General features: G+C 43.8%; 4 protein-coding genes across 4 annotated transcripts; all 4 read left to right on the top strand.

Moving 5' to 3' along the window:
* Nucleotides 1-15,631: 15,631 nt before the first annotated feature.
* LOC311035166 (kelch domain-containing protein 3-like) lies at nt 15,632-16,932 on the top strand (the record flags this gene model as incomplete). The annotated part of the gene is made up of 2 exons (XM_084043245.1): nt 15,632-16,626; nt 16,902-16,932. 2 exons carry the CDS (start codon nt 15,632-15,634, stop codon nt 16,930-16,932), a joined length of 1,026 nt encoding a protein of 341 aa, XP_083899371.1.
* Nucleotides 16,933-18,503: 1,571 nt separating this feature from the next.
* Nucleotides 18,504-20,837, top strand: LOC311035165 (kelch domain-containing protein 3-like; the record flags this gene model as incomplete). Its single annotated transcript, XM_084043244.1, has 2 exons — nt 18,504-19,418; nt 20,772-20,837. 2 exons carry the CDS (start codon nt 18,504-18,506, stop codon nt 20,835-20,837), a joined length of 981 nt encoding a protein of 326 aa, XP_083899370.1.
* A 411-nt stretch (nt 20,838-21,248) lies between these two features.
* Nucleotides 21,249-22,963, top strand: LOC311035164 (kelch domain-containing protein 3-like; the record flags this gene model as incomplete). Its single annotated transcript, XM_084043243.1, has 2 exons — nt 21,249-22,243; nt 22,912-22,963. 2 exons carry the CDS (start codon nt 21,249-21,251, stop codon nt 22,961-22,963), a joined length of 1,047 nt encoding a protein of 348 aa, XP_083899369.1.
* A 1,313-nt stretch (nt 22,964-24,276) lies between these two features.
* Nucleotides 24,277-25,404, top strand: LOC311035163 (kelch domain-containing protein 3-like; the record flags this gene model as incomplete). Its single annotated transcript, XM_084043242.1, has 1 exon — nt 24,277-25,404. The coding sequence occupies one exon, from the start codon at nt 24,277-24,279 to the stop codon at nt 25,402-25,404; it is 1,128 nt and encodes a 375-aa protein (XP_083899368.1).
* Between the last annotated feature and the right edge of the window lie 1,140 nt (nt 25,405-26,544).

The following is a 26,544-nucleotide window of genomic DNA, read 5'->3' as shown; positions in this document are numbered from 1 at the left end:
GTGGATTTTTTGGGAGACAAGAAAGTTGAAAAATGAACCAATTTTTCATTTAGGTTCTGAAACGAAAATCAATAAAATATACTTTTCAGACGTCAATTCCAATTGAATCTCAGATTATACTAAGATAACCTGACCGTTCGAGCCCAACGTTAATTCAATGTCTAAATAACATCAGAGGTTGACGTTAAACCAACGCTGAGTTATGACGTCAATCAGATGTTCATTTTCAACTAAATCCCAACGTCAGAGGCCACTAGTTGGGTATAGGTGAGCAGAATCTTCATTGAAATGAATGGGTGGAAATTTAGCTCTATGCCTCCCACAACATCTACGTCCAAATATGGACATCTGCATCATGACCGTCATGACATCAGCATCAGCACCCGAACGCACTATAAGAACCTGAAACGCTTGTGCTGTGTCCTATGTGCTGTGTGGTCTAACACCTCAAGTGAATTACTCTGAGTTATTCATCTTTATTTTTGGAGATGCCCCACTGGTTGCTCACAGAGGGATACGTCGATCGGAACGACGACCCAAACCTGGTCTATCAGAGTGCTGTTGTTAAAGTGAGACGTCAAGTCTTCTGCTTTGGAGCAAGGTTTAGAGGAAAAGAAGGTCAAATCTCTGTGCATCTGTACAGGACATCGCCAATGTGCTGGATTCCAATAAGACCTTCGATTGGCCAAGATCTCAATCTTGTTCCCCCGATGTGCCAAGGCCACACAGCTGTGCTGATAGGAGAAGTGGTCTACATCTGGGGTGGGAAGACTCGATCCTATAATGTCTTTATGCGTAACGAGGTATCTGGATACAAACCAGACACTAGAAGTTGGATCTCGGTTACAAGTACCAACCCCCCAGAGGGGAGGAACCTACACTCAGCCTGTGACTTTGGAGAGGTCATGTATATCTATGGAGGTCTTAAAATGTCGACTGGCAATTCAACTAATGAATTACTCCAATTTGACACTGGTAGAGGGGCCTGGACAACTATTACGACCTCACCGACTACTTTAATCCGTCACACCGCCACCGTCATCGGGACCAACATGTACTTATTCGGCGGTACTGGTACTCGAACTTTTGGGCCCCACTTCATAGTGTTTGACTTAGTGGCTCAAGAATGGTCGACACCTAACCTTCCATTGGGTCTCCAACGAGTCTGCAGATCCCATAACGCATTTGTGTACAATAAATCCCTCTATATCATTGGAGGGTATAGGGACGTAGCTGCCCTCAATCCACCGCCCTACGCTGACCTATGGAGGTATCAACCAGACGAGGACGCCTGGACACACGTTCATGTCAAGGGAAATAACCCCTTTATTAGCACAGCAACTTCTGACAGAAATCCCATGTGCTGTTGGATTGGGACAGAAGATTTCCTGAGAGATAAGTTGTTCTTTTTGGAGAACCCAGAGGACTGAATATTCTAGACATGAACTCTCGCCTGCAGACTTTATGCAAGCTAGCAGTTATTCACCACGGTCTGGATATTCGAGTTCTGCCCAGCCATTTGACAGTGGAACTGGGACACATTATTAATGCAAATGTCAGGCTAGTGCCAACTCCAATAACCACGCGGGGCATGAAAAGGAGGTGGCAATAGCTGAGTGGTTAGTGAGCCCACCTAGGGAGCCAGAGGCCCTGGTTGCCCCAGGTTCGATTCCAGGCCGGGCCAGCATGTGTCGATGAAATTAAATTTGTCCCTGAGCAAGACTCTTAACCCCTAATTGCTCACAGGTTCTCATTGGAAACAAGACCGCAAGGACCTTCATCAACGACCTGTTAAAAGCAATTATCCTTATCCTTATGAGGTGTCCAAAAAAAGGTTGATCTGTGATGTTAATCATCTTTGACATCATCAATGTCGTATGACTGCATTTTCAAAGTAAATAGTAAAACAGTTAAATAATCCCTGAAAATGGAATCCAAAATTGGAAAAAAATTGTATGGCCGATTTGAAACTAATATATAAAAATAACTAAAATACAATGAGAACATAAAAAAAGGTCCGCTCAGGTGGGGCAGTGGTAAAGTCACTGTCCACCACCACATTGAGGTGGGGTAAGATGCCTAAATCATAGCCATAGCTCTGATCAACAGTCTGTGGCAGGTCTTGGAGGCATGTGGAGTGATCCTGTGCTTGTGAATCCCGGACGAACTTCGAAGCTTTTGTCAATTATATAGTAGTAAGATAGTAAGATAAGATAAGATACTGTAGTATTAAGATAAGATTATATAGTAGCAGTGTTGGGCAAGTTACTTTACTTTTACTTATATATTACTATTACTTATTACCTTCCTTTTAAAGTAATACATTTCGTTACATATTACTGTCTGAGCAACAGTAATATATTAATATTACATATTACTTTTTAGTTACTTAAAAAAAAAAAGCTAAAATTGAACAATTAAATAATCTAGATTTTGTATTATTATTATTGGCCCACAAATTATTTTTGGAAATTGGGACACAGAGATGGCAGATGGGCAGGCATTTAAATTATAAGATATGATTATAAATGACATTAATGAATCAATTTACTTACTTAAATTAATCAATTCATAAATAGACATATAGCTTCTATAATGTAGCCTATAATGACATGACAAGACAAGCCTCTTTCTATACTTTTTTATTAAAGTCCACAGAACAAGGACAAGGCATGAGCAGCATAGAATGCAAATGAAGTTTAAAGTGCTTTCTTCAATATGCCTTGAAAAAGAGGTACATTTTGGTCATATGCATGGAGTTCGGTCATATGGAAAGTAGAAAGACCTAGACATTTGCTATAGGACATGCTAAATAAGTAATGAACAAACACATCATGCTGTGTGTTCTGTAATAATAATCCAAATCTACAAAGTAACTTGTAAAACTAAAGTTTTCTAATAATTGTAGTGGAGTAAAAGTATAATATTTGCGTCTGAGATGTAGTGGAGTAGAAGTAAAAGTAGGCTACTGACATTTGGAAATACTCCAATAAAGTATTAAACACACCTAAACATTGTACTTAAGTACAGTACTTGAGTAAAAGTACTTAGTTACTTTCCAGTTTCCACCATGATCCACGTCTTGCATGCAAATGAGCCATGTGCTTCTATGAGAACGTATACACGCACCAGGTCGTCTGTTACGACTGTCATGGATGAACTTCAACCTGGTGTTGCACTTGCTCACTTTTTGCTCCATAAATCAACATAAACGTTCAGATTTCAAATATAAAGTTCAGGGAATGAACTCTTTCTCATACTATTCATCTAAAATGTGGAATGCCCTACCAAAAGGAGTAAAGGAGTGTAAAACCCTACTCACTTTCAAAAATGCCCTAAAGATACACCTTCAGGAGGCTGCAATTCAAAAATGGCCCCTGTCCAAGTCCTAACCTACCCCATGTCCTAACCTAACCTACCCCCCCCCCCCCTCTCTCTTTCTTTTTTTGTACATATTTCTCACCCTTCATACCAGTAACCTGTAAACTGATTGTATGACATTCTGTATAGTAGTGTGTATATCTGTCTGTCTCTTATATGTCATCATGATTTGTATGCGTGGGGATCTCATCTTAAACAAGCTAAGTGCTTAACTGAGCTATCCAGTTTAGTAGACCTTGTATTGCGAATTTGTACTTCCATGTACTGTTATGTACTGTCATGTACTGTTCTCATGTCTTACTAAATAAAGTACATCAATCAATCAATCAAACCCCATGGCCACGGATGTTACAATTATGTACGGGCCCTCAGAAGTATCCGTATCTTCCGTATTGTTCAATAAAAAGCATTTTAATCAGATTGGTGGCCATTTTCTCATAGTTATAATGTATCAGAGTGCAATACAGCTCCCAACCGATAGGGTCACGTAGTTGAAAGCATATGGAGAAAATACGGGGGAAATGGCCACCAATCGGATTAAAATGCTGTTTATTTAACAATTCAGAATATTCGGGTACTTCTGAGGGAACGTACATAATTGTAACATCCGTGGCCATGAGGTCAGCACTTTATATGTGAAATATGAATGTTTATGTAGATGTACGGACAAAAAGAGAGAAGGTTTAAATACCAGGTTTAAGTTCATCCATGACGGTCACGATATGACAGTCATGTTTCAGGGCTAGCGACTCCACTGTTGACAGAGGCTTCATGTCCTCCACAACGCAGAAAACGAAACGCCCGGGTCCCCAGACTCCCCATTGGCTCATTTTCCTCAATCTCCTCCTCATTGTCCTCAACCAATATGTCATTCTCAGACTCTGCCATTCTACCTGGTGTCAATGTTGTTGTTGTTTGTTGTGGTGTGCTGGACTGGTGCATCACATTCACAATCGCAAAGCGGAAAGCGCGCCGACAGGAAATAATAATGGATCGAACGGGTCAGTGGGTTTTGTAGTTTTCCGGGAATGTAGGCTGCGGCTTTGTGGGTGGATACAAAAACACCTTCACTGGTGGGTAACGTAGTAACGTAGTGTCATCTTACTACTATATTACAGCTTCTCCTTGTAGATAGTAAGTGTGATATAGTAAGATTATATATCGTTGCTGTCCGGCAGGAACCAGCTAATATATGCTTTTTCATTTTTTTCCCCCATAAATCAGTGAGTGAACACCCTTTACGTCTGTGTGTTGGTAAAAAAAAAAAAATTTAACCAATGAAAAGTATTAAAAAGTGCTTCTGACAAAAGCAGCTAACTCCATTGGATCCTCAAACTTTCTGCTAAACCAGTTAACTCCAGCAAAGGGGGGGGTGGAGTTAACTGGTTTTGCTGACTCCAGGCTCCACCCCTTTTGACCTCCAACCTCATTGTGAGCTTGGAGGTCCATTTAGCTGTTCTTACCCAGGTAAAAAAAATAGCATACTAAAAGTATACTTTTTACGAATATATATTAAAGTATATTTTTAGTATGGATGTACTATTTTGGCCGTCTTAAGTTGAACTTAAGTGTACTCAAGTACTAATAAATGACTACTTAAGGTATGCTTGGAGTATACTAAAAGGGCAAATTGTGTGCTAAATACTTTACAAACTTTAAGTATACTTAGTACAGTAGTGAAAAGTATACCCACGAGCGGTCTAAATGCACTTTTAGTGCAATTATATTATATCATTAGTGTGTTGTAAATCTACTTTAAATGGGATTACAGTACATTATCAGTAGTGTAAAAGTATATTATTAAAACAAAATTGTACTAATAAATTACTACTTAAGGTATGCTTGAGTATACTAAAAGTGCAAATTGTGTGCTAAATTCGTTAGCACAGCAGTGAAAAGTATACCAGCAAGCATTCTAAATACACTGATAGCATAATTTGAGTGTGTTGGAAATGAAGAGCAGCAGTGTATTTGAAGTGAATTTTATTACAACTTAAACGGAAAAGTGAATCTTAAATACAACACAGTTATACTACAAGTACTGTAAGCGCTACATAAAAATACAAATGCACTTTAAACTACATTCTGGTAAAATGTTAGTGCCACGGAACGTCTAAAACGTCCCAAAAAAACCCTCTTCCCCAATCCGTGACAACATTTGGGGCTTCTATCATGAAAGAAAACATGAAATCATGCCATCAAAAGTCAGGGCGACCTATAATCAAAAACCTCTTATTTAGAGTTAGAGTTCCCATGATCAGAACAGCTTCTGTCACAGTCAAACATAAACATACTGTGATCACAGCCGCCGTCCACCACGTGATCAAAACAACTTGTGGGAACACACACACACACACACACACACACACACACACACACACACACACACACAGAGAGCGTGGGGAAACAAATCCTTAGGGCTTCTTTGATGAAGGAATCACGTGAGAAAACAACTTATTGGGGCCTCTGTGATCAAACAACTCAGTTTTGAAAAATGTGGACACGGCTGACAAAAGCGCAATTTTTTTTACATGTTCTCCATCACCGTAAGTTTCATTTTGGAAGGGGAGCCACGTCATCAAGATGGCAGAAGGTGGCCATCTTGGATTTCATAGATGGCCACCATGTAATATCTATAAGTGCCAATATCTCAGCTTCCAAGCCACTTAGAAAGTCAGTCTTGGTGTCAAAATATATGTTTTTGGGGTCAAGGAATTCATTAAAGCTATTGAGAATATCAACAAGTGACTATATCTGCCAAGATGTGAACATTTGGTTCATTCTGGCAATATATCTACACAACTTTGTAACGCCTCGGCTAGATTATGCACAACATATTGGTATGATTTGTACTTAGCTTGACATATCTGACTCTTTGTTATTTCCTATTTATTTTCAAAAGAAAGGAAGCAAGTGTTGAACCGCCTTCAATTGTTGCCTTCACTTTGTTTGCTCCAGCAGTCTGCATGTCACTACTGCAGAACTTTGACAGAGTAGCATACGTGGAAACTGTGATAAGAAAGGCTGCAGCAGAATGGTTATCTGAAGGGTTCTGGAGGTGCAGTGGAGCTCACCAAGAATCCCTCAGCAAGTGGATGATCGAAGGGCCCAAACAAGCACAACTCCTAATACAGTTTGAGCAGGAGTATAGCAAAAGGTTACTTATAAACAACAACACCATGAAGAAGTAATGTTTACACAAAAGACATTCAAAGAGTAAGCACTAGTGTTGGTACACACCATCAGTTGGATGGGCAATCTGTTCCTAGATGATACCCACAAGCATGAAATGTGATTGACAAGTCAGTAGTTAACAAAGTCTGCACTGTGGAATCAGTGGGCAGAGATCTGTACAACAATTACCTTAAGACAGTGATCAGGGACCGCAGACACTCCATTCATGAGCCCATCAAAAAGAACTCACTCACTCTCTTCAGATGCCCAACACCCAAGACCAAGCAGACAGGGCAGATCTCAATGTTGAAGGATGACGTGGTGGCACTCTTCTCCGGATTATATATAGCCATGCAACCCAGAGAGGGGGGCATGAGCACCTTCTTTAATCATGAAAACCATCCATGCCCTCCCTCTCTGTCTGACTGAGGGAAACTACGGCTGGGAAATAAGTCAAAAGCTCTTCAATTTATTCTCGGGGAAGATTGCATTGCAACTGCCTGGCCAGAGGGCAAGCTGGTCTTCATCACATCTGGCATCACAGTGGTCGGCACAGACACCAGCCACTCCATGCTGCCATGTAACCACGAAGAGGCCGACACCAGGATAGTGATTCACCTGCTTGATGCCCTGGAACATGGCTGTTCTATCTGCTTGATACGCACTGTGGATACGGATGTTGTCGTTATCCTCATCGGCAAGTTCCATGCCCTGCTCACCAAGTATCCAGCTAAGGACATCTGGGTTGCTTTTGGTACTGGCAAGGATAAGGATAAGGATAATTCCTTTTAACAGGTCGTTCATGAAAGTCCTTGCGGTCTTGTTTCCAATGAGAACCTGTGAGCAATTAGGGGTTAAGAGTCTTGCTCAGGGACAAATTTCATTTCATCGACACATATGCTGGGATGGCCTGGAATCGAACCTGGGGCAACCAGGGCCTCTGGCTCCCTAGGCGGGCTCACTAACCACTCAGCTATGGCCGCCCCATGGTGCATAGAACTAGGTGCAAAAACTACACCTACAGATGTGCCACTTCAAAACTTCACACGTTACTGTTCTTTCCCTGATAGTGCCCTGAAAATGCATTTTTTTCCCTCCCTTTTCTGCCCTTAAAATGCACTGTTTTGCCCCTGAAAAGAAGTTGTCACTACACACCCCCGTTTTTCCCTTCAACAGACATCCATATACATGAGAACAAAAGAATGTGTGTTAAGCAAGGTGTCAGACTCATTATGAGGCGAAAGGTGATTTGACCAGTTGCTCAAATTAATTAGCATCATAAAAGCAGTGATCATCAAAATAATTCAGGATTTTAAATGCCCTTCTTTGTCCCTCTTATTGCCCTGGGAATCCCCTGAAAATGTACTGTCTTGGCGATGGCAGGACATGTGAAGTTTTGAAGTGGCACATCTGTATGTTCATATAAACACCATCTGCCATGCTCTGGGCAAAGACAAGTCCACAGCACTTCCCATCTTCTCTGACACAACATCAGCATTCTGCGGGAAAGGGAAGAAGTCAGCATGGGTGGCGTGGAAGTCCTACCCTGAGGTCACCCAGGCCTTCAACTTCATGGCAGAAAATTCATACACTTCAGTGACCATAGATGCCCAACACTTTCAGCTTCATCATGTATGATAAGACAAGTGATTTGGAATCTGTCAATGAAGCACGGCGAGAGTTGTTCTGCCAGAAGAACAAAACGATGGAACACATTCCACCAATGCAAGATTCACTGTTGCAACACGTGAAGCGAGTTGCCTACCAGTCTGGGATCTGGGCCACGTCTGAACTGGCCCAGCAGCCGACACCCAGTCTAGAAGGATGGGGATGGACATTGGATGACAACAACCAGGTCTGGCTTCCTGTGTGGAGCATTCTACCGATGGCGTCAAAAGCCTGCAATGAACTGGTCAAGTGCGGTTGTAAACGTGGTTGTGGTGCAAGGTGCTCATGCAAGAAGGCACACTGGAATTGCACAGATTTTTGCAGTTGTCAATGTGACAGATAATTTGAATGTCAATTCAATGTGTCTGACTGCTAACCGAGTTGAAAATTATGTAAATATGTTGCTAGAATGTCCATATTTATTTGATCTTGGCACAAATTCATCTAGTGGTATTCTCAATAGCTTTATTGCATTCCTTGACCCAGATAATGTATATTTTGACACCAAGATTGACCTTCTAAGTGGCTTTGAAGCCGAGATATTGGCACTTGGTGGACATCTTCGCCTTCTGCCATCTTGATGACGTGGCTCCCCTTCCAAAATGAAACTTATGGTGATGGAGAGCATGTAGAAAAAATGTGGCGCTTTTGTCAGCCGTGTCCACATTTTTTTGTTAACAGCCCTAACTACAACTTTCACCACTGATCGGTCCAAACCCACTTATAGGAGCGGCTACACCGCTCAAAAATCACTTCACTCCTACCTAACAGGCAGAAGCTATTTTGTCAATCTACCTGCCTTTGATTCAGACAAACACAACATCTTTTTTTGGTATTCCACAGGGCTCAATTCTTGATCCTTTATTGTTTTCCCTGTATATACTGCCGCTGGGAAAACGTATTACCGATCATGGAGTGAATTTACATTTCTATGCTGATGATACCCAGCTATATCTCTCTGTAGTTCCAGACGACACCTGTGCTCTAGACCCGTTGTTGACCTGTCTGTCCAGTATCAAATGCTGGATGAGTGAGAACTTTCTTAAGTATGAGGATAAACAGAAGTTCTCATATGTCTCTAGTGAGCAGAGAGAATCAATAATAAGTAGACTCGGTAACCTCACTGTAGAAAGTAACACCACAGTAAAGAACCTGGGGGCTATTATTGATTCTGAATTTAATTTTACACACATTTATCATGTTACCAAGATTGCCTTCTTTCATCTTAGAAATATTGCGCAAATTAGAGCCTATCTGTCATTGGACGATGCAAAAACAATGATCCACACTTTTGTTTTCTCTCGGCTTGATTACTGCAATGCACTTTTTTTCTGGCCTGCCAAGGAAAACAACTGACAGATTACAACTTGTTCACAATGCGGCAGCCAGAGTTTTAAATAAAACTAAAATGAGAGAACCTATTACTCCAGTTTTAGCTTCACATTGGCTCCCGTTTGTTTTTAGGATTGATTTTAAAATATTTTTTACTTCCAATCCAATCCAAAGCACAGGATCACTCCACATTCCTCCAAGACCTGCCACAGACTGTTGAGCAGAGCTATGGCTATGATTTAGGCATCTTAGCCCACCTCGATCAGTGATCAGACTCTTGGTTTGAGTGATTCACTAATTTGCCTATCAGACCCTCAGCCTGATCTGGCAGGTTGCCATAGCAACCAGATACAGGAAGTTGGACCTCTTTATCACATGACCGAGGTTGGGAGGTTGGGAGGTTATGAGGTTAGGGCCGCAAAGCAAAGCGGGGAGGGAGGAGAGGAGAGGAGAGGAGCCGAGAGGAGAGGAGACGCCAGAGAGGCCGGTCTTCGCATGACGTGTGTGCAGAGCTATGATTATGGCTTTTGTAAGCCGTGCCAAGACCTGCCACAGACTGTTGATCAGAGCTATGGCGATGATTAAGAACCGCCTACATCAAGCAAAAGGAGACAAACTTATTATGAAAGACACATTGACCTTGATTCAAGATGAGATAAAGACAGTCAATCGTTAAGTCCTTTCAAACCGGTGCTGCAAACCCAATTCGGGAACTCAAAATCGTGTTCAAAGCTAAAAGTTCACAGGGGGCAAAGAAATGTCACCTTAACCCTGATGTCCCTGATGTGGTTATTGTGGCACCAGGAGATCAGATAGAACATAGGGACATTGTACTGTACAGAACAACAATTGATGCACCTAAACACAGAGAGAGTACACAGGTTCATGAACTCCACCATATGTATGACCCAGCTGCCTTTCCCTTGATATTACCACATGGAGATGCTGGCTTCAGCCTTGATAATCCCGTCATGAAGGTTAATGCAAACCCAACCACTGACAAAATTACTCTTCAAGAGTTCTTCAGATTCCATATACACCAGAGAACCAACTCCTTCAACACTGTACTGAAATCGGGAAAGCTTTCACAAGAATACTTCTGTGATCAGTACAGCAAAATAGAAAGTGGCTGGACGAAGTACTACAGAAGTAGGGAATTGCAGGACAAGTACAGGGCCTACCAGTATTCAGGTCTGATTGATGTCCTGGCTACTCAGCTAAATCAGCCAGAACATACTGAGGAAACCAGGATTGGTAAACAGATCTTTCTCTCAAACACTATCTTGATGCGCTTGCCATAGCAACCAGATACAGGAAGTTTGACCTCTTTATCACAATTGCGTGAGGCCCTGACAGGACTCAAACATGCCCACATCCTACTGCTCCTACATGAAATATTGACTGTGGATGACTTTGATCAAATAATTCGAGCAGACATACCTGACCCACAGAAGGAGCCGGAGCTGAATGAGCTGGTTTGTCAATCCATGCTACATGGTGTCACGATCTGGTGTGGTGAGGACCCAAAAGCAGGACAGCCAGGCAGGTAGTAGAATATTTGAACCACATCTCTCCTATTAAGTATTGTGTTTTTGATCACTAATTTTAGTATAAAGTTACCAAGTTTGTTTTGCGAAGACATTCAAGTGCTATGCTCCCATATGTTTCTGTAAATCTGGTGGCCTTTCATTCCTTGCAACCTTAGAAACCTTTTGATCCATTGTTTGGAAGGGCACCCTGGGCCTTCTTCACCTGTTATTCAAAGTTGAGTGTTTACAGTAGAACAGTAAAAATAGGGGGTTGAAAGAACCAGAGTCTACAATCACTAACGTATACAGGTTCTTGGATTCATTCAAAAGCTAACAACATGTTGAGTAAGATGGTTTACAAAGTTTCATGTGGAAATATAGTTTAAAGTAGAATACATGTTTATCCCTGTTAATGTAATTCTCTGTAAATGCAAATTGGTTCAACCACTGACTGGGAGTGCTGAGTTTTGGGTTGTCCAGCCTCCAGCTTGGTTGAATGTGACTGGTCAAATGAGAACTAGGGGAGGAGTTGGAAAGTTAGGGATGATCTCTTGACTGAAGAGTATAAATTGTATTGATTGATGTGATTTTGTGTGCTCTGTGTCATTCGATCCAAGGACAGACACCTCGCTGTAATCACTGTCTTGCAAATAAAGACTTACAAAGTATCTTCAACTCTGACTCAAGACTCTCTTCCAAGGCAGGCCTGCGACCTTATCACTGATAATATACGACATGACAGTAGTGTTCAAAAACCCATGGTGGGGTGTTTTAATAAACAGTAAAGGTGAACAGAACAGAAATCACAAACGAACACAGGACATGATGTGACACCAAACAATGACTCAACATGGACAGACTGGGGAACAAGACTTATATACACATGAGGACTGATTACACATTAGAAACACCTGAGGAAGACATAAACATAGAACCATGAAAACTAGAACAAGAACATAACATAGAAATACAAGATCTAGACAAGACAAGCAAAGTCGGTGACTGTGACACATGGACCCTGTGGGACAGCCAACCGTAACAGCCCCTGCATGGTCCATAACACCTGTTCCAAGAACTTCCCTAAAGACTTCTTTGATAGCACTTGACTGCCTCATGATGGCCATGGCTACTCACAGTACAGGCGGCCCAATGACGGTGCCACCACTGAGAAGAAAGGCTTTCTATTTGACAACAGGTGGGTTTTGCCTTACAACCCATGGATCCTTCTCAAATACAAATGCCATATCAATGTTGAATTTGTTGGCTCCTTCCATACCATCAAGTATCTCTTCAAGTATGTCCACAAGGGAGTAGATGTTGGCACTGTCAGCATTGAAGATAAGGATGAGATCTCCAACTTTCATCAATGCCAGAACAATTGATGCTCAAGATGCACACTGGAGAACATAAGATCCAGGACAGATTCCCTGCTGTCATCAATCTTGCTCTATCATCTTCGAAGGCCATGCAGAGGAGGCCCTGACAGCTGTGTGTGTGTGTGTGTGTGTGTGTGTGTGTGTGTGTGTGTGTGTGTGTGTGTGTGTGTGTGTGTGTGTGTGTGTGTGTGTGTGTGTGTCACACCGTGCAGCAGTGTCACTGTGTGTCTGGGTTACCTGCTCTTCCGTGCTGTGGAACCTTTGAATTACAATGTCTTCTGATCTGTTTTATCCTATTAGGAAGACCTAAAAACATTGACCTTCGTGATTGGCCAACACGACCGATGGGCTTCACGGATTGGCTAAGCTTTGTGTGACAGTCTCGCTGTACCAATGAAAGTGTCAGCATGCACAATGGAACTGCATTCTGACCATACACAACAAAATATTGTTATTACTGAGACAAGCAGACAGACAGACAGACAGACAGACAGACAGACCTATTTTGATCCTGCACGGAACCTTCAGTTGCAGGAGGCAGCACAGCAGTTAGAGTTACAGAGGAACAAAGTAGATACCGAAACGAGTAGCAACAGGAAAACTGAGAATCACAGGTGAAGAAACAATATCAGTATCAACAACAGGACAGCATATAGCTGATCAGGCGCGAATCCGTGACAAAAAGAAAAGTTAACATTTTCAGTGACCTAATAGGGGAACCAAACGAGTTCGGTCGTCACATCTGTACGACAAAATGTACCACTGGACTGTTGCTCTGAATGGAGCGCCGGTAGGAGACCACCGTATTGCTGTGGCAGTGGGACATGAGGTGTACTCCATCGGTTGGTTCATTAAGGTTAACGAAAGTATGACGACCGACATACAGGTCTTCAACATAGTGTCTTTGCGCTGGACGAAGTTGCCTCCAGTGTCGACCGCGAGAGGGGAATGTCCTCTAGACGTTGATCTCAGGTACTTTCACGACACGGCCGTGTTGATCAGCGATCTCGTCTACATTTCAGGTGTTTTTAAAAAAAATGACAAATGTTACTTTACACTTTATGCGTTCAACGTGGAATCCCACAGATTGTTCAGGCCAGAGGTTTCAGGGAATGGTCCAGATGTGACACAATGTAAACGTGCTTCCGCCTGTGTCTTGGGGCAGGTCATGTATGTCTGGCTGAGTGGAGGACACACAAATGAAATCTACAAGCTGGACACAAACACTATGGTCTGGTCTTTAATTAACGCCAGAGGCTCGCCACCACCTATCTATCTGCGTTCACCCGCCAACATCGCCAACGTCATCGGGACAAAGATATATGTAGTTGGGTACGGACAGCTGTGCGGAATGAACAGGCACTACATGAACGTGTTCGACATAGAGACCAACCTCTGGCTGGGCTCGCCTTGTGCATCATCTTTTACAGACACAAGCAAGTATGAATGCATCTTTGCCTACAACGGAGAGCTGTACATGTTGGCGACAAGTCATTTGCATGATATGACAAAATATCTGTGGAAGTTAAATCCGGTGACCTTCTCCTGGAAGAGGATCAACCCCAAGGGGAAAGTCCTGCGTACAAGTATTAGGAACTGCTGCTGTGTGGTGGGAGACCGTATCGTCATCTTTGGAGGATACAGCGAACATTTATTAGCTGAATATTCTGATAATGATAAACTTCACATCTTAGATATAAAACCTAGTCTGAAGATGTTATGTAAACTATCAGTTATTCAGTACGGCCTAGAACAGTATGAACTCCCAAACGACATCAGATGGGAACTGGCAGCCATGAAAGCCAAAAGACAATGTTGTGCCAAGCACCGCCCCTTTCACAAATACTGTGAATACATCAACGGGACCTGAACCATCACAACAGTTTACGACCGCATGATACTGATGTATTTTCTGTTTACAAACAGAAGCCATTCTAGTCTGCACAACCGACACCAGGTTCAACATCCCCCATAACAAGCATCACCTTCTCTGGCTTTCCCCTCCCATCTGTCTGGAACAGCCTGCCGGAGGCCCTGCGGGTCACCGAATCAGTTGACATTTTTAAAATAAATATTAAGACACACCTTTTTAGTATAAATAAACTTTGATTGATTGATTGATTGATTGATTGTCGTCACCAACCTGGGTGTAAGACTGGACCCCCACCTCAGCTATAAGGCCCACATCAAACACCTTTGCAAAACCTCCTTCTCCCGCCTTGGGAATAAAGCCAAACTCCGCCCCAACCTCACTCTGCCTGATGCTGACAAGAGAAAGAGAGAGAGAGAGAGAGAGAGAGAGAGAGAGAGAGAGAGAGAGTGAGAGAGAGAGAGAGAGAGAGTGTGTGTGTGTGTGTGTGTGTGTGTGTGTGTGTGTGTGTGTGTGTGTGTGTGTGTGTGTGTGTGTGTGTGTGTGTGTGTGGGGCGTGGTGTGGTGTGTGTGTGTGTGTGTGTGTGTGTGTGTGTGTGTGTGTGTGTGTGTGTGTGTGTGTGTGTGTGTGTGTGTCTGTCACCATGCAGCAGTGTAAGCCACTGTGTGTCAGGGTCACCTGCTCCTCCGTGCTGTGGAACCTTTGAATTACAATGTCTTCTGATCTGTTTTATCCTATTAGGAGGACCTAAAACACATTGACCTTCGTAATTGGCCAACACGACCGATGGGCTTCATGGATTGGCTGAGCTTTGTGTGACAGTCTCGCTGTACCAATGAAAGTGTCAGCAACTGCATTCTAATAAAAAACAACACACAACAATATATTATTATTACTGAGACAGACAAATGGTTAGATAGACAGACAGACAGACAGACACGACAGACAGATAGACCTACCTACAGACAGACAGACAGAAAGACAGACAGACAGACAGACAGACAGACAGATAGACCTACCTACAGACAGACAGACAGACAGACCTATTTTGATCCTGCACGGAACCTTCAGTTGCAGGAGGCAGCACAGCAGTTGGAGTTAAAGTTACAGAGGAACAAAGTAGAAACCAAAACGAGTAGCAACAGGAGAATCACAGGTGAAGAAACAATATCAATCAGTATCAACAACAGGACAGCATATAGCTGATCAGGCGCAAATCTGTGACTTAAAGGAAAGTTAACATTTTCAGTGACCTAATAGGGGAATCAAACGAGTTCGGTCGTCACATCTGTACGACAAAATGTACCACTGGACTGTTGATCTGAACGGAGCGCCGGTAGGAAACCACCGTATTGCTGTGGCAGTGGGACAGGAGGTCTACTCCATCGGAATGTTCGTTAAGGTTAACGACTTTATGACTACCGACATGCAGGTCTTCAACACAGTGTCTTTGCGCTGGACGAAGTTGCCTCCAGTGTCGACCGTGAGAGGAGAATGTCCACTCGATGTTTATCTCAGGTACTTTAACGACACGGCCGTGTTGATCGACAATCTCGTCTACATCTCGGGTTTTTTTAACATACACGACACATTTCACTTTACACTTTATGCGTTCAACGTGGGATCCCACAGATTGTTCAGGCCAGAGGTTTCAGGTAATGGTCCAGAGGTGACACGATGCAACCGTGCGTCCGCCTGTGTCTTAGGGAAGGTCATGTATGTCTGGATGAGTGGAAAAATTAGTGAAATCTACAGGTTGGACACCACTACAATGGTCTGGTGTTTAATTAATGCCGGAGGCACGCCACCACCTCCTACAAGTATGCGTCATTCAATCCCCAACATCGCCAACATCATCGGGACAAAGATGTTTGTAGTTGGGTACGGAGTGTTGCACGGAATGTCCGGGCCCTTCATGAACGTGTTCGACATAGAGACCAACCTTTGGCTGGGCTCGCCCTTTGCAGCATCTTTTACAGACATAGACCATTATGAATGCGTCTTTGCCTACAACGGAGAGCTGTACATGTTGGCAACAAGTCGTTTGCATTATATGACAAAAGATCTGTGGAAGTTAAATCCGGTGACCTTCTCCTGGAAGAGGATCAATCCCAAGGGGAAAGTCAAGCTTACAAATGTTACGATGTGCTGTGTGGTGGGAGACCGTATCGTCATCTTTGGAGGACACAGCGAAAAGATATTTGCTGAATATGCTGATAATCTGCACATCTTAGATATAAAAACTAGTCTGAAGACCTTATGCAAGCTATCAGCTATTCAGTACGGCCTGGAGCAGTCTGAACTTCCACACAACATCAGATGGGAACTGGCAGCCATGAAAAAAACACCCAGAGAAAGACAATGTTGTGCCAAGCACCGCCCCTTTCACAAATACTGTGAATACATCAACGGGACCTGAACCATCACAACAGTTTACGACCGCATGATACTGATGTATTTTCTGTTTACAAACAGAAGCCATTCTAGTCGGCACAACCCACACCAGGTTCAACATCCCCCATAACAAGCATCACCTTCTCTGGCTTTCTCCTCCCATCTGTCTGGAACAGCCTGCCGGAGGCCCTGCGGGTCACCGAATAAGTTGACATTTTTAAAATAAATATTAAGACACCTTTTTAGTATTGCTTTTACCTAGGTGTCTGCATTAATCCATCTTTTGCTTTGTTTTTATTGTTGTTCTTTATTTTCTTGTTTTTCCTAGTCTTATTCTAAATGTTTTCTTTTCTATTTTGCTGTTATCCTCCGGGGTTTTTTTAATCTTTATTTTAAATCTATTCTGAGAAGCACATTGAACTGCACTTGATGTATGAAACGTGCAATACAAATAAACTTTGATTGATTGATTGATTGTCGTCACCAACCTGGGTGTAAGACTGGACCCCCACCTCAGCTATAAGGCCCACATCAAACACCTTTGCAAAGCCTCCTTCTCCCGCCTTGGGAATAAAGCCAAACTCCGCCCCAACCTCACTCTGCCTGATGCCGAAAAGTGAGGCCACGCCTTCGTCTCCTCCAGGCTGGACTACTGTAACGCACTTCTCATCAGGATCCCTATAAAAAGCCTTCACAAGCTCTGATACATCCAGAACAGCTCTGCTAGGATCCTGATGAGAATGCCTAAATACATGAGCACATCACACCCATCCTCCACTCACTGCACTGCCTTCCCATCTCCTCCCAGACAGAATACTGAATACTGTTAACACAGTGTAACACAGTGTAGGAGAGACAGACAGTAGGACAGCTGAGAGAGAGACAGTGTAGGAGAGACAGACAGTAGGACAGCTGAGAGGGAGACAGTGTAGGAGAGACAGACAGTATGACAGCTGAGAGAGAGAGACAGTGTAGGAGAGACAGACAGTAAGACAGCTGAGAGAGAGACAGTGTAGAGACAGACAGACAATAAGACAGCTTAGAGGGAGACAGTGTAGGAGAGACAGACAGTAAGACAACTGAGAGGAGACAATGTAGGAGAGACAGACAGACAAACAGCCAGTAAGACAGCTGAGAGGGAAACAGTCTAGAGAAAGACGGTAAGATGGACAAACAATGTAGGAGAGACAGTCAGTAGGACAGATGAGAGAGTGAGTGTGTGTGTGTGTGTGTGTGTGTGTGTGTGTGTGTGTGCTGTGGAACCTTTGAATTACAATGTCTTCTGATCTGTTTTATCCTATTAGGAAGACCTAAAAACATTGACCTTCGTGATTGGCTAACACGACCGATGGGCTTCACGGATTGGCTGAGCTTTGTGTGACAGTCTGTACCAATGAAAGTGTCAGAAACTGCATTCTGCTAAAAAACAACACACAACAATATATTATTATTACTGAGATAGATACATGGTCAGACAGACAGACAGACAGACAGATAGACCTACCTACAGACAGACAGACAGACCTATTTTGATCCTGCACGGAACCTTCAGTTGCAGGAGGCAGCACAGCAGTTGGAGTTAAAGTTACAGAGGAACAAAGTAGAAACCAAAACGAGTAGCAACAGGAGAATCACAGGTGAAGAAACAATATCAATCAGTATCAACAGGACAGCATATAGCTGATCAGGCGCAAATCTGTGACTAAAAGGAAAGTTAACATTTTCAGTGACCTAATAGGGGAACCAAACGAGTTCGGTTGTCACATCTGTACGACAAAATGTACCACTGGACTGTTGATCTGAATGGAGCGCCGGTAGGAGACCACCGTATTGCTGTGGCAGTGGGACAGGAGGTCTACTCCATCGGAATGTTCGTTAAGGTTAACGACTGTATGACGACCGACATGCAGGTCTTCAACACAGTGTCTTTGCGCTGGACGAAGTTGCCTCCAGTGTCGACCGCGAGAGGAGAATGTCCTCTCGATGTTTATCGCATGTACTTTAACGACACGGCCGTGTTGATCGACAATCTCGTCTACATCTCGGGTTTTTTTAACATACACGACAAATTTCACTTTACACTTTATGCGTTCAACGTGGGATCCCACAGATTGTTCAGGCCAAAGGTTTCAGGTAATGGTCCAGAGGTGACACGATGCAACCGTGCGTCCGCCTGTGTCTTAGAGAAGGTCATGTATGTCTGGATGAGTGGAAAAACTAGTGAAATCTACAGGTTGGACACCACTACAATGGTCTGGTGTTTAATTAATGCCGGAGGCACGCCACCACCTCCTACAAGTAGTATGCGTCTTTCAATCCCCAACATCGCCAGCATCATCGGGACAAAGATGTTTGTAGTTGGGTACGGAGTGTTGCACGGAATGTCGGGGGACTCCGGGCCCTTCATGAACGTGTTCGACATAGAGACCAACCTCTGGCTGGGCTGGCCTTGTGCAGCACCTTTTACAGACACAGGCAGGTATGAATGCGTCTTTGCCTACAACGGAGAGCTGTACATGTTGGCAACAAGTCCTTTGCATGATATGACAAAAGATCTGTGGAAGTTTAATCCGGTGACCTTCTCCTGGAAGAGGATCAATCCCAAGGGGAAAGTCCAGCGTACAAGTATTAGGATGTGCTGCTGTGTGGTGGGAGACCGTATCGTCATCTTTGGAGGACAAAGCGACAGCGAAGTAAAATTTGCTGAATATGCTGATAATCTGCACATCTTAGATATAAAAACTAGTCTGAAGACCTTATGCAAGCTATCGGCTATTCAGTACGGCCTGGAGCAGTCTGAACTTCCACACAACATCAGATGGGAACTGGCAGCCATGAAAAGAACACCCAAAGAACGACAATGTTGTGCCAAGCACCGCCCCTTTCACAAATACTGTGAATACATCAACGGGACCTGAACCATCACAACAGTTTACGACCGCATGATACTGATGTATTTTCTGTTTACAAACAGAAGCCATTCTAGTCTGCACAACCCACACCAGGTTCAATCATCCCCCATAACAAGCATCACCTTCTCTGGCTTTCTCCTCCCATCTGTCTGGAACAGCCTGCCGGAGGCCCTGCGGGTCACCAAATCAGTTGACATTTTTAAAAGAAATATTAAGACACACCTTTTTAGTATTGCTTTTACCTAGGTGTCTGCATTAATCCAGCTTTTGCTTTGTTTTTATTGTTGTTCTTTATTTTCTTGTTTTTCCTAGTCTTATTCTAAATGTTTTCTTTTCTATTTTGCTGTTATCCTACAGGGTTTTTTTTATCTTTATTTTTAAATCTATTCTGAGAAGCACATTGAACTGCACTTGATGTATGAAACGTGCAATACAAATAAACTTTGATTGATTGATTGATTGTCGTCACCAACCTGGGTGTAAGACTGGACCCCCACCTCAACTATAAGGCCCACATCAAACACCTTTGCAAAACCTCCTTCTCCCGCCTCAGGAATAAAGCCAAACTCCGCCCCAACCTCACTCTGCCTGATGCTGAAAAGTGAGGCCACGCCTTCGTCTCCTCCAGGCTGGACTACTGTAACGCACTTCTCATCAGGATCCCTAGAAAAAGCCTTCACAAGCTCTGATACATCCAGAACAGCTCTGCTAGGATCCTGATGAGAATGCCTAAATACATGAGCACATCACACCCATCCTCCACTCACTGCACTGCCTTCCCATCTCCTCCCAGACAGAATACTGTTAACCCACCAATGCAACCATGGTAATACTCTGAGAGAGAGACAGTGTAGGAGAGACAGACAGTAGGACAGCTGAGAGGGAGACAGTGTAGAGAAAGACGGTAAGATGGCTGAGAGACAAACAGTGTAGGAGAGACAGTCAGTAGGACAGATGAGAGAGAGAGAGAGTGTGTGTGTGTGTGCGTGTGTGTGTGTGTGTGTGTGTGTGTGTGTGTGTGTGTTTGTCTGTCACCATGCAGCAGTGTAAGTCACTGTGTGTCAGGGTCACCTGCTCCTCCGTGCTGTGGAACCTTTGAATTACAATGTCTTCTGATCTGTTTTATCCTATTAGGAAGACCTAAACACATTGACCTTCGTGATTGGCCAACACGACCGATGGGCTTCACGGATTGGCTGAGCGTTGTGTGACAGTCTCGCTGTACCAATGAAAGTGTCAGCAACTGAATTCTGCTAAAAAACAACACACAACAATATATTATTATTACTGAGATAGATAAATGGTTAGACAGACAGACAGACAGACAGACAGATAGACCTACCTACAGACAGACATATTTTGATCCTGCACGGAACCTTCAGTTGCAGGAGGCAGCACAGCAGTTGGAGTTAAAGTTACAGAGGAACAAAGTAGAAACCAAAACGAGTAGCAACAGGAGAATCACAGGTGAAGAAACAATATCAATCAGTATCAACAACAGGACAGCATATAGCTGATCAGGCACAAATCTGTGACTAAAAGAAAAGTTTACATTTTCCTTGACCTAATAGGGGAACCAAACGAGTTCGGTCGTCACATCTGTACGACAAAATGTACCACTGGACTGTTGATCTGAACGGAGCGCCGGTAGGAAACCACCGTATTGCTGTGGCAGTGGGACAGGAGGTCTACTCCATCGGAATGTTCGTTAAGGTTAACGACTTTATGACGACCGACATGCAGGTCTTCAACACAGTGTCTTTGCGCTGGACGAAGTTGCCTCCAGTGTCGACCGTGAGAGGAGAATGTCCACTCGATGTTTATCTCAGGTACTTTAACGACACGGCCGTGTTGATCGACAATCTCGTCTACATCTCGGGTTTTTTTAACATACACAACACATTTCACTTTACACTTTATGCGTTCAACGTGGGATCCCACAGATTGTTCAGGCCAGAGGTTTCAGGTAATGGTCCAGAGGTGACACGATGCAACCGTGCGTCCGCCTGTGTCTTAGGGAAGGTCATGTATGTCTGGATGAGTGGAAAAAATGGTGAAATCTACAGGTTGGACACCACTACAATGGTCTGGTGTTTAATTAATGCCGGAGGCACGCCACCACCTCCTACAAGTATGCGTCATTCAATCCCCAACATCGCCAGCATCATCGGGACAAAGATGTTTGTAGTTGGGTACGGAGTGTTGCACGGAATGTCCGGGCCCTTCATGAACGTGTTCGACATAGAGACCAACCTTTGGCTGGGCTCGCCCTTTGCAGCATCTTTTACAGACATAGACCATTATGAATGCGTTTTTTCCTACACCGGAGAGCTGTACATGTTGGCAACAAGTCGTTTGCATTATATGACAAAAGATCTGTGGAAGTTAAATCCGGTGACCTTCTCCTGGAAGAGGATCAATCCCAAGGGGAAAGTCAAGCTTACAAATGTTACGATGTGCTGTGTGGTGGGAGACCGTATCGTCATCTTTGGAGGATACAGCGAAAAGATATTTGCTGAATATGCTGATAATCTGCACATCTTAGATATAAAAACTAGTCTGAAGACCATATGCAAGCTATCAGCTATTCAGTACGGCCTGGAGCAGTCTGAACTTCCACACAACATCAGATGGGAACTGGCAGCCATGAAAAAAATACCCAGAGAAAGACAATGTTGTGCCAAGCACCGCCCCTTTCACAAATACTGTGAATACATCAACGGGACCTGAACCATCACAACAGTTTACGACCGCATGATACTGATGTATTTTCTGTTTACAAACAGAAGTCATTCTAGTCTGCACAACCCACACCAGGTTCAATCATCCCCCATAACAAGCATCACCTTCTCTGGCTTTCCCCTCCCATCTGTCTGGAACAGCCTGCCGGAGGCCCTGCGGGTCACCGAATCAGTTGACATTTTTAAAATAATATTAAGACACACCTTTTTAGTATTGCTTTTACCTAGGTGTCTGCATTAATCCAGCTTTTGCTTTGTTTTTATTGTTTTCTTTATTTTCTTGTTTTTCCTAGTCTTATTCTAAATGTTTTCTTTTCTATTTTGCTGTTATCCTCCGGGGTTTTTTTTATCTTTATTTTAAATCTATTCTGAGAAGCACATTGAACTGCACTTGATGTATGAAACGTGCAATACAAATAAACTTTCATTGAATGATTGATTGTCGTCACCAACCTGGGTGTAAGACTGGACCCCCACCTCAGCTATAAGGCCCACATCAAACACCTTTGCAAAACCTCCTTCTCCCGCCTCAGGAATGAAGCCAAACTCCGCCCCAACCTCACTCTGCCTGATGCAGAAAAGTGAGGCCACGCCTTCGTCTCCTCCAGAATGGACTACTGTAACACACTTCTCATCAGGATCCCTAGAAAGAGCCTTCACAAGCTCTGATACATCCAGAACAGCTCTGCTAGGATCCTGATGAGAATGCCTAAATACATGAGCACATCACACCCATCCTCCACTCACTGCACTGCCTTCCCATCTCCTCCCAGACAGAATACTGTTAACCCACCAATGCAACCATGGTAATACTCTGAGAGAGAGACAGTGTAGGAGAGACAGACAGTAGGACAGCTGAGAGAGAGACAGTGTAGGAGAGACAGACAGTAGAACAGCTGAGAGAGAGACAGTTTAGGAGACAGACAGACAGTAGGACAGCTGAGAGAGAGACAGTTTAGGAGAGACAGACAGTAGAACAGCTGAGAGAGAGACAGTGTAGGAGAGACAGACAGACAGACAGACAGACAGACAGACAGCTGAGAGGGAGACAGTGTAGAGAAAGACGGTAAGATGGCTGAGAAACAAACAGTGTAGGAGAGACAGCCAGTAGGACAGATGAGAGAGAGAGAGAGAGAGAGAGAGAGAGAGAGAGTGTGTGTGTGTGTGTGTGTGTGTGTGTGTGCAGCAGTGTGTGCAGCAGTGTGTGTCACTGTGTGTAAGTCACTGTGTGTGTGTGTGTGTGTGTGTGTGTGTGTGTGTGTGTGTGTGTGTGTGTGTGTGTGTGCAGCAGTTTGTGTCACTGTGTGTAAGTCACTGTGTGTAAGTCACTGTGTGTTACTTCCTGCTCCTCCGTGCTGTGGAACCTTTGAATTACAATGTCTTCTGATCTGTTTTATCCTATTAGGAAGACCTAAACACATTGACCTTCGTGATTGGCCAACACGACCGATGGGCTTCACGGATTGGCTGAGCTTTGTGTGACAGTCTCGCTGTACCAATGAAAGTGTCAGCAACTGCATTCTGCTAAAAAACAACACACAACAATATATTATTATTACTGAGACAGACAAATGGTTAGACAGACAGACAGACAGACAGACAGACAGATAGACAGATAGACCTACCTACAGACAGACAGACCTATTTTGATCCTGCACGGAACCTTCAGTTGCAGGAGGCAGCACAGCAGTTAGAGTTAAAGTTACAGAGGAACAAAGTAGAAACCAAAACGAGTAGCAACAGGAGAATCACAGGTGAAGAAACAATATCAATCAGTATCAACAACAGGACAGCATATAGCTGATCAGGCGCAAATCTGTGACTAAAAGGAAAGTTTACATTTTCAGTGACCTAATAGGGAAACCAAACGAGTTCGGTCGTCACATCTGTACGACAAAATGTACCACTGGACTGTTGATCTGAATGGAGCGCCGGTAGGAGACCACCGTATTGCTGTGGCAGTGGGAGAGGAGGTCTACTCCATCGGAATGTTCGTTAAGGTTAACGACTGTATGACGACCGACATGCAGGTCTTCAACACAGTGTCTTTGCGCTGGACGAAGTTGCCTCCAGTGTCGACCGCGAGAGGAGAATGTCCTCTCGATGTTTATCGCATGTATTTTAACGACACGGCCGTGTTGATCGACAATCTCGTCTACATCTCGGGTTTTTTTAACATACACGACAAATTTCACTTTACACTTTATGCGTTCAACGTGGGATCCCACAGATTGTTCAGGCCAGAGGTTTCAGGTAATGGTCCAGAGGTGACACGATGCAACCGTGCGTCCGCCTGTGTCTTAGGGAAGGTCATGTATGTCTGGATGAGTGGAAAAACTAGTGAAATCTACAGGTTGGACACCACTACAATGGTCTGGTGTTTAATTAATGCCGGAGGCACGCCACCACCTCCTACAAGTAGTATGCGTCTTTCAATCCCCAACATCGCCAGCATCATCGGGACAAAGATGTTTGTAGTTGGGTACGGAGTGTTGCACGGAATGTCCGGGGACTCCGGGTCCTTCATGAACGTGTTCGACATAGAGACCAACCTCTGGCTGGGCTGGCCTTGTGCAGCACCTTTTACAGACACAGGCAGGCATGAATGCGTCTTTGCCTACAACGGAGAGCTGTACATGTTGGCAACAAGTCCTTTGCATGATATGACAAAAGATCTGTGGAAGTTAAATCCGGTGACCTTCTGCTGGAAGAGGATCAATCCCAAGGGGAAAGTCCAGCGTACAAGTATTAGGATGTGCTGCTGTGTGGTGGGAGACCGTATCGTCATCTTTGGAGGATACAGCAAAATGATATTTGCTGAATATGCTCATAAACTGCACATCTTAGATATACAACCTAGTCTGAAGATGTTATGTAAACTATCAGTTATTCAGTACGGCCTAGAACAGTATGAACTCCCAAACGACATCAGATGGGAACTGGCAGCCATGAAAGCCAAAGAAAGACAATGTTGTGCCAAGCACCGCCCCTTTCACAAATACTGTGAATACATCAACGGGACCTGAACCATCACAACAGTTTACGACCGCATGATACTGATGTATTTTCTGTTTACAAACAGAAGCTATTCTAGTCGGCACACCCCACACCAGGTTCAATCATCCCCCATAACAAGCATCACCTTCTTTGGCTTTCCCCTCCCATCTGTCTGGAACAGCCTGGCGGAGGCCCTGCCGGTCACCGAATCAGTTGACATTATTAAAAGAAATATTAAGACACACCTTTTTAGTATTGCTTTTACCTAGGTGTCTGCATTAATCCAGCTTTTGCTTTGTTTTTATTGTTGTTCTTTATTTTCTTGTTTTTCCTAGTCTTATTCTATTCTACTGTAACACACTTCTCATCAGGATCCCTAGAAAGAGCCTTCAGAAGCTCTGATACATCCAGAACAGCTCTGCTAGGATCCTGATGAGAATGCCTAAATACATGAGCACATCACACCCATCCTCCACTCACTGCACTGCCTTCCCATCTCCTCCCAGACAGAATACTGTTAACCCACCAATGCAACCATGGTAATACTCTGAGAGAGAGACAGTGTAGGAGAGACAGACAGTAGGACAGCTGAGAGAGAGACAGTGTAGGAGAGACAGACAGTATTACAGCTGAGAGAGAGAGAGAGAGAGAGACAGTGTAGGAGAGACAGACAGTAAGACAGCTGAGAGAGAGACAGTGTAGAGACAGACAGTAAGACAGCTGAGACAGAGACAGTGTAGAGACAGACAGACAGACAGTAAGACAGCTGAGAGGGAGACAGTGTAGGAGAGACAGACAGTAGGACAGCTTTGAGGGAGACAGACAGACAGACAGACAGACAGTAAGACAGCTGAGAGGGAGACAGTGTAGAGACAGACAGTAAGACAGCTGAGAGAAAAACAGTGTAGGAGAGACAGACGGTAGGACAGGTGTGTGTGTGTGTGTGTGTGTGTGTGTGTGTGTGTGTGTGTGTGTGTGTGTGTGTGTGTGTGTGTGTGTGTGTGTGTGTGTGTGTGTGTGTGTGTGTGTGTGTGTGTGTGTGTGTGTGTGTGTGTGTCTGAGTGTGTGTGTGAGAGAGAGAGAGAGTCAGTTTAACCACTTCCTCTCTGGTGTGTGAGAGCCGTTGAAACAGGATGCAGCAGTGTAAGCCAGTGGTTCTCAAACTTTTT

The sequence above is a fragment of the Gymnoscopelus microlampas genome, assembly GCF_963454915.1.
Source record: "Gymnoscopelus microlampas genome assembly, chromosome: 19".
NCBI classification, from domain to species: domain Eukaryota; kingdom Metazoa; phylum Chordata; class Actinopteri; order Myctophiformes; family Myctophidae; genus Gymnoscopelus; species Gymnoscopelus microlampas.
The sequence above is the reverse complement of the archived record's forward strand: the minus strand, read 5'-3'. Positions and strand labels throughout refer to the sequence as shown.